The 14,524-nt window shown below is 36.6% G+C and overlaps 1 protein-coding gene and 2 long non-coding RNA genes across 3 annotated transcripts in view; 1 reads left to right on the plus strand and 2 right to left on the minus strand.

The window, feature by feature from the left end:
* Positions 1 to 3,713, minus strand: part of cabp7a (calcium binding protein 7a) — a 64,905-nt gene extending 61,192 nt beyond the window's left edge. Inside the window, exon 1 of the mRNA XM_087253267.2 lies at positions 2,755 to 3,713. Coding sequence (XP_087109393.1) covers positions 2,755 to 2,863 — 109 coding nt within the window. The 5' untranslated portion in view covers positions 2,864 to 3,713. The remainder of the gene's footprint in view (positions 1 to 2,754) is intronic.
* Positions 3,714 to 4,012: 299 nt separating this feature from the next.
* On the minus strand, positions 4,013 to 6,820 carry LOC147843876 (uncharacterized). The gene is made up of 3 exons (XR_015490976.1): positions 5,723 to 6,820; positions 4,610 to 5,651; positions 4,013 to 4,417 (listed from the first exon to the last, which is right to left on the minus strand). It is a non-coding gene; the product is annotated as an uncharacterized LOC147843876 (long non-coding RNA).
* On the plus strand, positions 5,907 to 9,709 carry LOC147843877 (uncharacterized). Its single transcript, XR_015490971.1, has 3 exons — positions 5,907 to 5,934; positions 6,395 to 6,812; positions 6,851 to 9,709. It is a non-coding gene; the product is annotated as an uncharacterized LOC147843877 (long non-coding RNA).
* The last annotated feature ends 4,815 nt before the right edge of the window (positions 9,710 to 14,524 follow it).

Below are 14,524 nucleotides of genomic sequence, written 5' to 3' on the forward strand. Positions count from 1 at the left end.
CAATCACTTTTCATACAAGACTTTTAACCCTCGTGCACTGTTCAAATTGACTACCCTTTTGTTATGTTCAGGATGAACACAACCACTGAAAATGCTGTAAAAATGCATCAGATAAATATTCTTTCCATTTTATTTTTGCATAAATCTGTTAATTAACCTCAGTCCTGATCAAAACTATTAAATGTTTTTAAAAATTACAGGATTTTAATTCTTTTATTGCCAAATTCATACATTATGTCACTGATTTGGTGGAAAAAAACACACACAAAATGATGCATTTTCAATATAAAAGTAATTTTTTTTTATTTACCTTTTACCAGTCTTTGACATGTGAATGATTAGTAACAACATCGGCTTTGATGCATTTAGATTTTAATTTTTTTCTCCCTAATTTACTGTTGGTGGCTGTTTTTGCCCCATTGACTTCCATTATAACCACATTTGAGGGTGCATAAATACAGTCTTTGTTTTTATTTACTCCATGTAGTTCTGAGCACTAAGATGCATATTTTGATTTTCTCAGACACATCAAGGTAAGTGCGTAAAGGTCACTCAGACACACGCTTTAATTTGCCTTTATACTACATATAAAATCCAGAAACTAAGCTTTTTGCAAAAAAAACAAAAAAAAAACAAACAAACAATCAATAAAAAGGTTAATGGTTAATTTTACCTCTTCCTAAGATCAAAAATGCATAATTATATGGTGTCATGGTTTTGTAATCAACAAAAATGTGGTTATAATGAAAGTCAATGGGGCAAAAACAGCCACCAACAATAAATTAGGGAGAGAAAAAAAGTGAAAATTAATAAAAAATACAATGCAAAAGCAATGTTGTATCACATGTCCAAGACTTCGATACAATGTTAACAAAAAGAAGTTCACAATTACTTTTTATAATAAAAATACATCATTTGGGGTTTTTTTTAAACCAAATTAGTGACATCATTTATGAATTTGGCAATTAAAGAGTTAAAATCATGTAAGTTTCTAAGAAATTTAATAGTTTTGATCAGGAGGGAGGTTGATTATCAGATTTATGCCAAAAATACAGAAAAATATTTATCTGCTGCATTTTTACAGCAGTTTAATTCAGTGGATGTTTTCATCCCGAACATAACAAAAGGTTAGTCAATTTGCCAAATGCTTTTTCAAAGCATTCTCTAAATATGTGTCAAAACAAGATTTATGAGCAAAAATCATTCTGCTAGCAGAAACGGAAAAAAAATGTAATGGCCAAATTAAGACTCAAAATCACCTCAGAGTTTATGAAAATACCACCAACAGTATGGTACATAAGGGTTAAAGGTTAGAAGAATCAGAATCAGCCTTGATATTTTGGTTTTTATTTAACTAGACATACAGATAGAAAACATGCCTTGATAAGTGGAATAGTAATGAGGTGCTGAGATACCCAATTAAACCTTAATCACAAAAGATTGATCTGGAAAGACACTTTGAACTGAGCCGACAATCACACGATTAGATGGCACTCGCAGTAATAATGCGTTTGATGGAAAACTAATCGAATAAATGTGTTTGATTGAACATTTTGACATTTGCCATTTTACATGCTCACATTAAATAAGCATTTCTAATTTTGCAGTTAAAAACTTAAATGGAGTTAATTTTAAATGTTTACTTCATGCAACCATGCACTCGCTAAAGTATTTTTAAAAACATATATAAAAAGCATGGTATTATATAAAGCATTTCATGGTGGTGGAAAAACAGTATTTTGTCTAATTTTCTAAAAGCCATTTGTGTGGTCTTTATTGAACATGTAGACCACAATGAGGCTACTTCAAATTACAATTTAATGATTTTTTTTAATTGGATGCTTATCAAGGTAAACCACTATAAATCGTGAACCTGCAGGTCTGCAGCATTGCACATTTAGGATGTCTCTCTAGCTGACGCATCCTCTTCATGTTTTGTGCCTCCGTTTGAAAGATGAAGTGTACTGAATAAGGGAGACTTGCAAAATCTAATATTCCAGGACCAATATACACCAACCAGCAATTAGTAGTGCAAATATATTATAATCTTTTTTTGTGTTTGTTTTTGTGAGGTTGGTTGATTGGCTCAAAATGACTTGTTTTCAGAGTCATAATTCCAAATGAGAGGTCAACATCAAAGAACGATCTATACCAATAGCAGACCTGTTCTCCATAAATCCCAAAGTATGTTTTTTTTTTTTTTTTTTTTAAATCAGTAAGGCATAGTAATGTGACTGTGTTCAGGAGGACACTCATCAAACTTTCTGACACAAGATCATGGAAATACTGTGTGAAACTGCAAGCATTTTTACACTAAATATGATCAACTTGAGGAAGAGTTCATATATTCTGATTCTATTGGTATTTGCGCTTTCACACAGTGAAAACTGTCAGATTGATGCTAAAGAGATGTCTCAACTGTATTAACCACTCACAGCTCTTTCTCCTAGCTTGTGTTAGACCAACTTTCCATAAATCACAAAATCAGATTCATCTTCTAGAGAAACATTTAAGTGAAACTGGCTAATTGTTGCCAAACTAAAATGAAAAATGATAACATTTTTCACCTACATTACATTTAATTCAAAACTGGGTCACTGAGCCACGGAAGAGAATGTGACAAATACCGAACAGGTGCGCAGAGCATCGACCCACTGAAAGAGGTTGAAATACGCAAAAAAATGAAATAAAACAAAATAACTTGTCATTTCATACAGTATACAATTAAACATGGTAATAAAAACACACACTCACCTTCCACCTCATCCTCAGGTAGGTTGACCGGTGCCCGGTAAGACAGAATATCAGGAATGGTGCAGATCCCCCGGTACATCAAAGTGGAAGTCACCGGATGCATAGGCATGTTTGCGTTCTGTGTTGACCAGGACGTGTACAACGCTCCTCATATATATGATTAACTGTCCAGTAACTTTTCACCCCAAATCAGATCGGAGCGAAAGCCTCAGTGAAGATCGATTCCATGGAAAGGTCCGACAGTGCTCTCGCAGCGTGCGCTATTGCGCAGCCCTCTCCAAGAAAACAGGTGTAGGGAAGTCTTCACAGTCACGGGTGCTTTGGATGATTTTTAGGTTAAGACCATCAACATATAAACTACGCAAAACCACCCGGGTTTTAATTTGTTGTAAAATAATGACCGTGACTCCGAATTACGGCGGCTCCATCAGCGGTTAGCGCAAGCAGATCCACATAATCCACGAGCTCAGCTCACTCGACGCTTATCAAACAAACGCGCGTTTTTTTTTTCACTGCGACAATGCACGTGCGGGTTAGAGAGGTGGCGAGGATCGAGTCGAGCTCCAGGTCGTTATCCTGTCATGTCCACCCGGTTGTTTGCAAACCGCAGACCTTCAAACATGCACTTGTTGGACAGCGTGTGCGCGCCGCCAGGAACAACGAGTTAAAAATGCGCTCTACGCGTGTGTACTTCTTGTGAGCTTAGTATCTTTTTTACGCGATTCAAATCCCTGTGGCAAAACGGGGAGAGATGGCAACGATAGACTCAAACTTTCCAGCTAATCACAACATGCCGATTGAACGAGCCGTGCGTGTGGAGGCGCGGTGTCCGGGTTTCCTCGCCGTGGATCTATATTTAGTCTGGAGGAAAGCTGCTGTTCTCCACGAGGTGTTTCCCGCCGCAGGTGCAGCGAGGCGTTCACGTTTACCTTCAGTTCAGCAGCGAGACGGAGCGTGGCGGAGTGGAACAGCCTTGACGCGTTTTTAAAAGTTGCTCTGCTTGTTTGTAACTTGACAGGCTGTCTTATAAAGATGCTTCAGTCTGACGCATGATGCCTACAATGACTGACGTAAACTTTTATTTAACACATGTCCTCCAGTGTTGATTATAATGTCTCTCTCTCTCTCTCTATCTATCTATCTATCTATCTATCTATCTATCTATCTATCTATCTATCTATCTATCTATCTATCTATCTATCTATCTATATATATATATATATATATATATATAACATTTTTTTACATAAAACTCATTAATAGGAATAGGTTATTGAGTCTTTATTTGTGTAAATGTGTGTGAATATTGAGTTTTTTATTTGATTTCAGTAATATTACCAAGTATGATTTTTATTAGCTTTATTATATAAGAGACTTGCTTAGTTTACCAATTAAGTGGATCTAATTCGACTTGTATTGTAATTGCTAAATAAAAGTAAGGGGATTTTCAAAATATTATTTATTAAGCTTTTAGTTATAGGACATTCCAAATAAATTTGCAGATTTTTGCACAATTCTGCACAGATACAGCAAAAAATGTCAGCAGATTCTGTCTGGCCCTAGTTATAGGTTTTTACTCATGGCAGCTGATTTAAGATGTTTTTCTGCTGGTCATGTGGACCACAATGGAAATAAACCTGTGGCTTTTTGTGTATTTCATCCTCTACGGCAGAGGTCACCAATCACGTTCCTGGAGGGCCGGTGTCCCTGCAGGTTTTAGCTCCAACTTGTCTCAATGCACCTGCCTGGATGTTTCAAGTAGTGAGACCTTGATTAGGTGCTCAGGTGTGTATGATTAGGGTTGAAGCTAAAATCTGCAGGACACCGGCCCTCCAGGAACAAGTTTGGTGACCACTGCTCTACGGTTTTGAAAATATGTATGAATTACTCTAATTGGACTTGTTTGTATATTTTTGTTAAAATTGTCAAGTAAAATCCATCAGTCAATTTGCTGGTCCTATACTGGTCCTGACAAGCTCATGACTAGCATGAACCAGCTTAAATCAGCTGCAATGTGTCAAAACCTACCCCAAACAAAACACGTTTCCAATGAATTCCTAAACAATTAGCATAATTTCACAAGAACAGAATAATAATAAACTGAATAAGTAAACTGAATTAGATCTTCAGACCGACTGCAGGTGTAACTCCTTGATAGAACAGTCAAGGGGTTAAAATTGACAATACTTCCAGTTGCTTTGTCTGTTTTTGCTTTATTGATGCTAATGCTCATCAATAAAATGCAAACGCCAATCTTCCTTTAACTTAAAACCTGTTTTAACTTATAACCACAGTGGAATGAACCAACAATTACTCTGGCAATTGTTTTACCCAGCAGATGCCCTTTCAGAAACACTAGCACTGAGAATACAACCCTCAGTGCTGGGAAAAATCGATGTAATTTATTACACATGCACTGATTTAAAAACAATTAAACTTGTAAAACTCATTCTTGATCACATTTGATGAAGATTGATGATCACAGTGAGCTGAACAGATCTTTTAATCTCAGTAGTTTTGCGCACGTCCTGTGTTGTTGATATGATTATACATGTTACTACAGAGATATGTTAATATGCGACTGTCAATCAATTCAGTCGGTGGGAAAACCGCAGTCCTACATCAAGCCGCGGTCAGCCTTTTCACACGTGTGAAAATTTGTAAGAAATCAACGAGTAACAGATATTGTGTGTAAAAATTCGCAAGAAAGCAGCATAAAACTGACAGTGCATAAAATTCATAAAGCAGCATATAATTAACCTTGCATGTAAAAATTTGTAAGAAAGCATCATATAATTGACATTGCGTGTGAAAATTCATAAAGCAGCTTAAAATTGACATTGCTGGTAAAAATTCGTAAGAAAGCAGCGTATAATTGACATTGCGCGTGACAATTCCTTAGAAAGCAGCGTATAATTGACAGTGCGTGAAATTCATAAAGCAGCAAATAATTGACATTGCGCATGACAATTCTTTAGAAAGCAGCATATAATTGACATTGCGCGTGAAAATTCGTAAGAATGCAGCATATGATTGACATGAAAATATGATATGATTGCGCATGAAAATTCTTAAGGCAGCGTATAATTGACATTGCCAGTGAAAATTCATAAAGCAGCGTATAACTGACATTGCATGTCAAAATTTGTAAGCAGCGTATAATTGACATTGCATGTGAAAGTTCATAAAGCAGCATATAAACGACATTGCGTGTAAAAATTTAAAAGAAAGCAGCGTATAATTGACATTGCGCAAAATTCATAAAGCAGCATATAATCGACATTGCGTGTGACAATTCCTTAGAAAGCAGCGTATAACTGACAGTGCGTAAAATTTATAAAGCAGCATATAATTGACACTGCACGTGATAATTCTTTAGAAAGCAGCATATAATTGACATTGTGCGTAAAAAAATTGTAAGAAAGCAGCATATAATTGACATTGCGCATGAAAATTCATAAGGCAGCATATAATTGACATTGCATGTCAAATTCGCAAGAAAGCAACGTATAATTGACATTGCGCATGAAAATTCAAAAGGCAGCATATAATTGACATTGCGTGTGAAAATTCGTAAGAATGCAGCGTATAATTGACATTGTGCGTGACAATTCCTTAGAAAGCAGCGTATAATTGACAGTGCGTAAAATGTATAAAGCAGCATATAATTGACATTGCACATGACAATTCTTTAGAAAGCAGCATATAATTGACATTGTGCATGAAAATTTGTAAGAAAACAGCATATAATTTACATTTCGGGTGAAATCTCCTCAAAAAGCAGCGTAAAATTGACACCGTATAATTGACATTTCGCGTGAAATTTCTAACAAAACAGCATATAATTGACATTTCACGTGTAATCTCCATAAAAAGCAGCGTATAATTGACATTTTGTGTGAAAAGTCGTAAGAAAGCAGCATATAATTTACATTTCGTGTGAAATCTCCTTAAAAAGCAGCGTAAAATTGACATCGTATAATTGACATTTAGCGTGAAAATTCGTAACAAAGCAGCGTATAATTGACATTTTGTGTGAAATCTCCTTAAAAAGCAGCGTATAATTGACACTGTGTGAAATCTCCTTAAAAAGCAGCGTATAATTGACACTGCGTGTGAAAATTCATTAGCAGCATGTAATTAACATTTCGGGTAAAAATTTATAAGAAAGCAACGTACTATTGTACATCACGCTGTGGTCGGCCCCAAAATCGTAGGGATTTGTATCCTACTTTTAACATCAGGAAATTTAAGACTTATTGTCTTTATCACCCCAGTATGACCGTGGACACACTATACCTACACACGGTTCTGTCTTAACAGCTTCCAAAAGATGATTTTCATCATAGGTACCCTTTGAAGCATCATAAGCCACAAAGCAAACCAGCTTATACAAGCTTATACATAAAAGGTTTGTTTCTCCAAAAATGTAATGACTTATTGATAAAGACTGCTGCAAATGTTTCGTATTTTCCCTTGAATAACCCATTATTTTTTGGATCTTGTGTGTATAAGCATTTCTAACATTTTCTGACCCTGATATAAACAAGCAAAGAATGCACAGACAGGAACATGTCATGAATGAGAAACAGCAGCGAATGAATATACAGTATTGTTTATGAACGCCCCCCAATGCTGCATTCTATGTGCACACAAAAACTCCTCTCCTTCATTCACTCTCATTCATTTCAGTGCATACATTTCTCCACAGGCAACCATGATTCCCAGATCCCCCTTAAACAAAACAGATGTGAGTGGTGTTTTTCGCAGAGCAGGGACAGACTCCATCTCCTCTGGCATCTCTCGAATGGAAACTCATCTTTAAAAAAAAAAAAAAAAGAAATAAAAACACATTCAGTTTGATAAGCGAGTTACTGCTGTTCATGAATTCAAAGGCTTTGTCAGATTGGCCCAAACAAGACAGACTAAAAGCATCACATACACTAGACAGCATGCCAACCTTTCAGAAAAAAAGATGCTTATTATTTTTGCATGTGCAGGTGGAAATGCAAAGCGCTTTGCAATGCAAACATATTAATCAAAAGATGCTTGGCAGGGTGGAAGTCATCCACTGCACACTAATCTCTCTCAGTGTGGGTGGTGCGTCTTTCCACGCTTTTCCAGATTTCTGACATACAGTTGAAGTCAAAATTATTAGCCCTCCTTTTTTCCCTTTTTCAAATATTATCCCAAATGATGTTAAACAGAGCAAGGAATTTTTCTTCTGGAGAAAGTCTTATTTGTTTTATTTAGTTTTAGTTTTAAAAGTAGTTAAAAAAAAAAAAAAAAACATTTTAAGGTCAATATTATTAGCCCCCTTAAGCAATATATATTTTTCGTTTGGCTACAGAACAAACCACTGTTTTACAGTGATTTAACCTAGCTAAGTGTCATTAACCTAGCTAAGGCCATACTCACACTAGGTACAGTTGCCTCGAACCGGGCCAAAGCACGCTTGTCCCCCCTCCCGTCTCCCCCGACGGCCCCCACTCACACCACAATCGGGCCTGGGCACGCTTACATCATCGATGCTGCGCTGTTCAGTAAGAAGTGCCTGTCACTCAGCAGCACAGTGGAGATTTCTCTAGTTATATTGTTTCAGTCGGTTTGATATGCAGTAACATGCAGTCAAATATTTCGCCAAACAGTTCTTAGGGATGCGGTGACACGCAGTCAGATATTTCGCTGAACAGATCCGCCACTTTTGGCGCTCATAAACAATCATAAAGCTCTCCTGCTGCAGGAATGAGGAGGTCTGCTGAAGGCGTGCAGATGTCGTGCAGTGAGGGGTTTGCGTATTTAATAAGCTACGGCAGGTTGCGTTCATTGAACAGTAAGATTGATTAATAAGTCCATATGAAACAGTCCCTTAAAAGTCACGTCTTGCTTTCAGTTTCGGGCTTTGGCGTGTTTTGCATTCACACTACAAACGTACCGCGCCCAAGTGAGCCCAAGTGAACCGCGCTCAAGCCCACCTCTTCCAACCGGGCCAGGCCTGAGCCCGATTCAGCGCACTCACACTTCTCAAATGATCCGGGAAACGGGCCTGGGCACGGTACGGATGGCATAGTGTGAGTAGGCCCTAAGAGTCATGTCTAACATGTGGTACAAGGAGGGGAACAAATGTGAGGATCCCTGCAGCCCAAAACCATTTACTCACTGAAGCTAAGTGGGGCTGAGCTTGGTTAGTACTCTTTCTGAAAACGCAGCCCTATATACATTTCTAGAGATCGCAAACGATGTATTCAGAGGAACGTATGGCTGCATTTCGTTTTTAAAACATTGGGGTATGACGCTGCTATCTTTCACGCTTACCAGCTGACCGCTTACCTCCGTGTGGACGACTTTTCTGCTGTTACCAGTTTGTCCAGTAGTGCGCCATGTATGTCAGCGGACTTAGAGAGATGTAGAGAGGAGTTGACTCCGATGATGGGGTTCGAGTCCGATAAAAAATGGTTCCAGAAAGCAAATAAGACAAAAACAGAAGCCAAAAGATAAAATAAACAAGTGAATAACAGGGTGAGAATGTGGTAAAATCTAAAAATGTGGTAAAAATTAGGGGAGGGCTTTTCTTTTTCTGGATTGCTTTTTAAAACTGTCGATTAGGTTTAGGGAAGTGGGTAGATGCTGGTCAATCGGTGCTTTTGAAAACACTATTGGTTGGGTTTAGGGAAGAAGGAGGGTGGGTCAGTCGATTGAATCTATAGAGAAAAAATATCTATAAAGAAAGAGAATGTTTTGAGTTTCAATGCTTGGGCCCCATACCTGGAATTGCTTAGGGCTCCCAAGTCTACCCCTGAAAACAAACAAACAAACAAACAAACAAACAAACAAACAAACAAACAAACAAACAAACAAACAAACAAACAAACAAACAAACAAACAGGGACTGTTACACTAATCCTGTAAATTGCACTTTAAGCTGAAGACCAGTGTCTTGAAAAATACTTTATATAGTAAAATATTATGTGCTGAAATCAGTTATTAGAAATTAGTTATTAAACCTATTATGTTTAGAAATGTGTTGAAAAACAAATCTTTCCATTGTACAGAAATTGGAAAAAAAAAAAAAAAAAAAAAAAAATATATATATATATATATATATATATATATATATATATATATATATATATATATATATATATATATATATATACAGTATACAGGGTGGGCTAATAATTCAGGAGGGCTAATAATTCTGACTTCAACTTTATTCGGCAAACAGGTGCTGGATTTCCTATTGCAGGACCGTTCTGCGTCAGATACAGTTAGTGAAAAACATGCATTCTTTGGGAGAGATATGAGTGTTATTATGATGGATTTTGCTGGTGACGTGATGTAATGAAATCGTTTCCTCCAGATGTGGACCGGAGCTCTCGCAGCAGGACCCAGGTGCACACATCAACATCTGATGGCCTATTATAACCAGTCCACTCGGATCTATGAAACCTCCAGTTTGAGGCTTTTTTTCTCTCTTCAAAAAGTATTAAATGCATGAATTCATCCACAATAGCTTTGTGTTTAAGTGTGCTGACACTCCACACATGGTGCTTACGGTGACCCGAGCTCAATTCCAGATTCGAGATCCTATGCCGATCCTTCCCCTCTCTCTGCTCTTAATGGTTGATTGGTGCCAGATGGGCTGATCTAAGTGTTTCAGAAATCGCTGATCTACTGGGATTTTCATGCACAACCACTTTTAGGGTCTACAGACAATGGTCCGAAAAAGAACAAATATCCAGCGAGCGGCAGTTCTGTAGGTGCCAATGCCTTGTTGATGCTAGAGGTCAGAGGAGAATGGCCATACTTTGTACCCATCTTCTGATGGCTACTTCCAGCAGGATAACGCACCATGTCATAAAGTGCGAATCTTCTCAGACTGGTTTCTCGAACAAGACAATGAGTTCACTGTACTCAAATGGCCTCCACAGTTACCAGAACTCAATCCAAAAGAGCACCTTTGGGATGTGGTGGAACAATATTTCCAGTACCTTGTTGAATCTATGCCAAGAATGATTATGGCAGTTCTTAGAGCAAAAAGGGGGTCCAGCCTGGAACTGGTACCTAATGAAGTAGCCAGTACCTATTATATATATATATATATATATATATATATATATATATATATATATATATATATATATATATAGGATCAACATTTTCTCACTGCCAACAAAACCTGTTCTCAGAATGCAGCGCAGGTGTCCAGTGTCACACAGTCACACACTCACTCTCACACACACACACTTCTCAGAGGGAGAGCATCATCTTTTGACAGTGTCATCCACGTCTAACACTGAGTGACAAGCGAGAGAGGGTCTTACTTTCCGTCTCCCCTACTGCTTCTCCTGATCTGACAGAGAAAGAAACTCTCCTTCTGGACACTTTCCTGATTCCAGATCAGGCCACAGGCTGCAGGCATCAGCTATGAGCTTAATATCAGAGGTTAAGTGCTTCCCATAATGCACTGCTCTGTAAAAGTGTAACTAAGGCTGATAAACGCACTGTAAATTATGTAGTACGAGTACCAGTTAACAGGCGGACTGCAGCATTTTGCACCATTTGTGAACGGGCAATAGCTGACCTACTACTCCCCACACACAGTGCATTACAGTAATCTAACCGAGTGGTCACAAAAACATGGATTACAGTCTCAAACTGTTGTTTGGATATATATTGCTTCATATTTGCTAGTTGTCTTAATTTAAAAAAGCTAGATTTAATTACCGCTCTAATCAGATTGTCAAATTTAAAATCGGTGTCAAACTTCTCTTAAATTTGTGACTGTAGGCTTAATATGCTGAGCTAACGAACCCAAATTGACCAGAGGAGTACCAACGATACATTTAAAAACCCTTACTTCTGTTTTGTTTTCATTAAAACTTAAAAAAAGAAAAGCCATCCAATCCTTCATTTCACTTTTCTGCTTCTCCTGATCTGACAGAGAAAGAAACTCTCCTTCTGGACACTTTCCTCATATTCCAGATCAGGCCACGGGCTGCAAGCATCAGCTATGAGCTTAATGTCAGAGGTTAAGTGCTTCCCATAATGCACTGCTCTCTCTTAGTGTAACTAAAGCCGATAAACCCACTGTAAATTATGTATTATGTTATCTCTTGACAATATAAATCCTGGGATCGAAAAGCTAATAACAACCTGTACACACACCAACGCATGCTGTCTTTGCCTTCTCATAAATAAACAAACTCTAAAACTCCCCACTGGCTGTAGCGAGGAGTGAAGATGTGTCATAAATATTACTCTCTTTTTAATTTAAAGCTTGTGAAAATGTGAATATTCTGCATATTTTCTCACCTTTCTACCTTCTGTCATACACAAAATGAAAAATAACAATACAATATGTTTTAAACACAACAGTATTGTTAATAATAATAATTATGATAAGAATAAAAGGAAGCACCAATATAGATTTTTTGACCAATACTGATAAATCTTTGGATTTTGAGGCTAATAGCCAATATAAAGTATTAGCCGATAAATATAGATGTAATGATTTGTCAAGATTTTCTGTAGAGGTGTCAAAATTAATTGTTTCTTCTGTGCACTGCGATGCAGATGCGGACAATTCAGCATCGATTCAGTAATAATAATAACCTGTTATTATATACTGGCTGTTTCTCAATACCAAGTACGCAAAGTTCGGACTTGCGTCTTTGGAAGTTCAGACTTGCCAAGTTTAGACTTGGAAGAACGATATCCCGAGGACACAAGTCGGGTACTTCTTCAAATGGAACAGCAGTGTACTTCATAACGTCACTTACCTCACCATGGATTCATTGGTTCCACTGTACATTAACAATAAAATGATTTCATTAATATTATATTAATATTATAAATCTACATTTTTGATTTAAGAAAATGTACACATATATTCATAAAAATGTTAATTAAAATGAGTTATTATACACAGACACGTGTCTTTGATTATAAGATTTATTAAACTACAATAGTAATTATACACACAATAAGAAATAAAGACATACATGATAAGAAATAAAGATTACATCAAACAATTTGGTAAAAGACTAACAGCGTACAACACGGTAACATAATTAAAGACAATTATAAAAGGTAACGAAATAACAATGCCAAAATAATACACCTGAGAACAAATAGATTTATAAGACAAAAAAACTGTCTGTTAGATATGCACAAGATGTATTAAATATCATGTTTTAACTACAATGGAGTGATGAGGTCCAGCAGTACGTCCAAGATGGCCGGGCCGAAGTAAAGCTGCATAAGTTGAGCCACATCGTTAAAGACGCGCTATCTTTGTGAATAAACTGCCGATTCGAGTTTAAAACACCTACTTTCTCGCCTGAAAAAGTCTTAGAAACTTTATTTTATGACACAGTAAAGGAGTATTTTTAAAACCGTGCGGGTTTCCTCCTCCGCCATTAGCGCTTGCTGGTTACGCTGTAATGCATTCTGGGATACCTGAGCTTCGCAAGTTCACAAAAGTCACCTCTCGATGCATCCTTGGCCAAAGGGGCAGAGCAAGTACACATCCGGGAATTTCATCTGTACTTGGCGAGATGTGAACTTTGAATTGGAACAGTACTTTGGCGACGGTTGATGACGTTTCACGAGGACACAAGAACGCAAGTACAGACAAGAACGCTTATTGAGAAACAGCCACTGACTTCATTTATCTCATTTGCATTATGTTGCAGTAGCTCACTATGGCGAGGTAGGCGAGCACGAGTATTTACAACGCTCCAACTACTTAAAAACGCAGAAACTCAGCACAATTTCTCTGCGTGTGTCTGCTGGACAGTCTTTCACTGACACTGACAGCAGAAGCCCCCATTTCACTCTGATTGACAGAATAAAGTAAACCCCATTTCTCTTTCTCTCACTGTGGCCTATTTGACCTGCTGGCGTGACTTTTCCTCTCCTCTCGGCTGTTACAGCGATACTTCTGGATCCAGATACGAGAGCGTGCCTGCAGAGATTTCTCCACCATGTCTACCATAGATCAGCTGTGATCGCCGCTGCCGTTTATTAGTGTCACTCATCTGTAAAGAGCGCCAGTGTGTAAGAGCCAATCGCAGCCCTTTCTGTTAAGCACATGACCAATCAAAGGGGTGTAAGAAAGAATCGAGATATAATTCAGACAGTGCAGCAGACATCAGGAACAAGTCCAGGTGTTACATAAATGATGTACATATTTAAAATGTTATTTAAATTATATTTCCCCCATTATTTTATCCTATTAATTTGCCACAAGTTCAAATTCAAATCATTTGAAAGGTCAATAATATTTTCTATTAATAGTATAATAACAATAATAGTATATTATTAGAAGTATAATAGTAATATAATAGTATAATAATAATAATTATAATTATTATTATTATTATATTTGTTAATAATTTATTAATAATTATATTATTATTATTATTATTATTATTATTATTATTATTAATGTTATTATTGTTGCTGTTATTATCAATAATAATAATTATTTTATATTATTTTATAATTATTATGAACAACAATAACAATAATGATAACAATAATAATAGCAATGATAATAATAATAATGATGATAATAATAATAATAAAATAATAATAATAATTATTATTGATATTATTATATTGTTTCCTATTATCTTTTACCGTTAATTAGCATAAGGCCTTAAAACAAATATAATTTAATGTATAACAATTTTTCTATTCCAATAATAATTAAATAATAATTTTCCATTTAATAAATGATTATCACAATTGAAATAATGTCAAA

The sequence above is a fragment of the Danio rerio genome, chromosome 5 (genome assembly GCF_052040795.2).
Source record: "Danio rerio strain M-AB ecotype USA chromosome 5, GRCz13ab, whole genome shotgun sequence".
In the NCBI taxonomy this organism is placed as follows: Eukaryota; Metazoa; Chordata; class Actinopteri; order Cypriniformes; family Danionidae; genus Danio; species Danio rerio.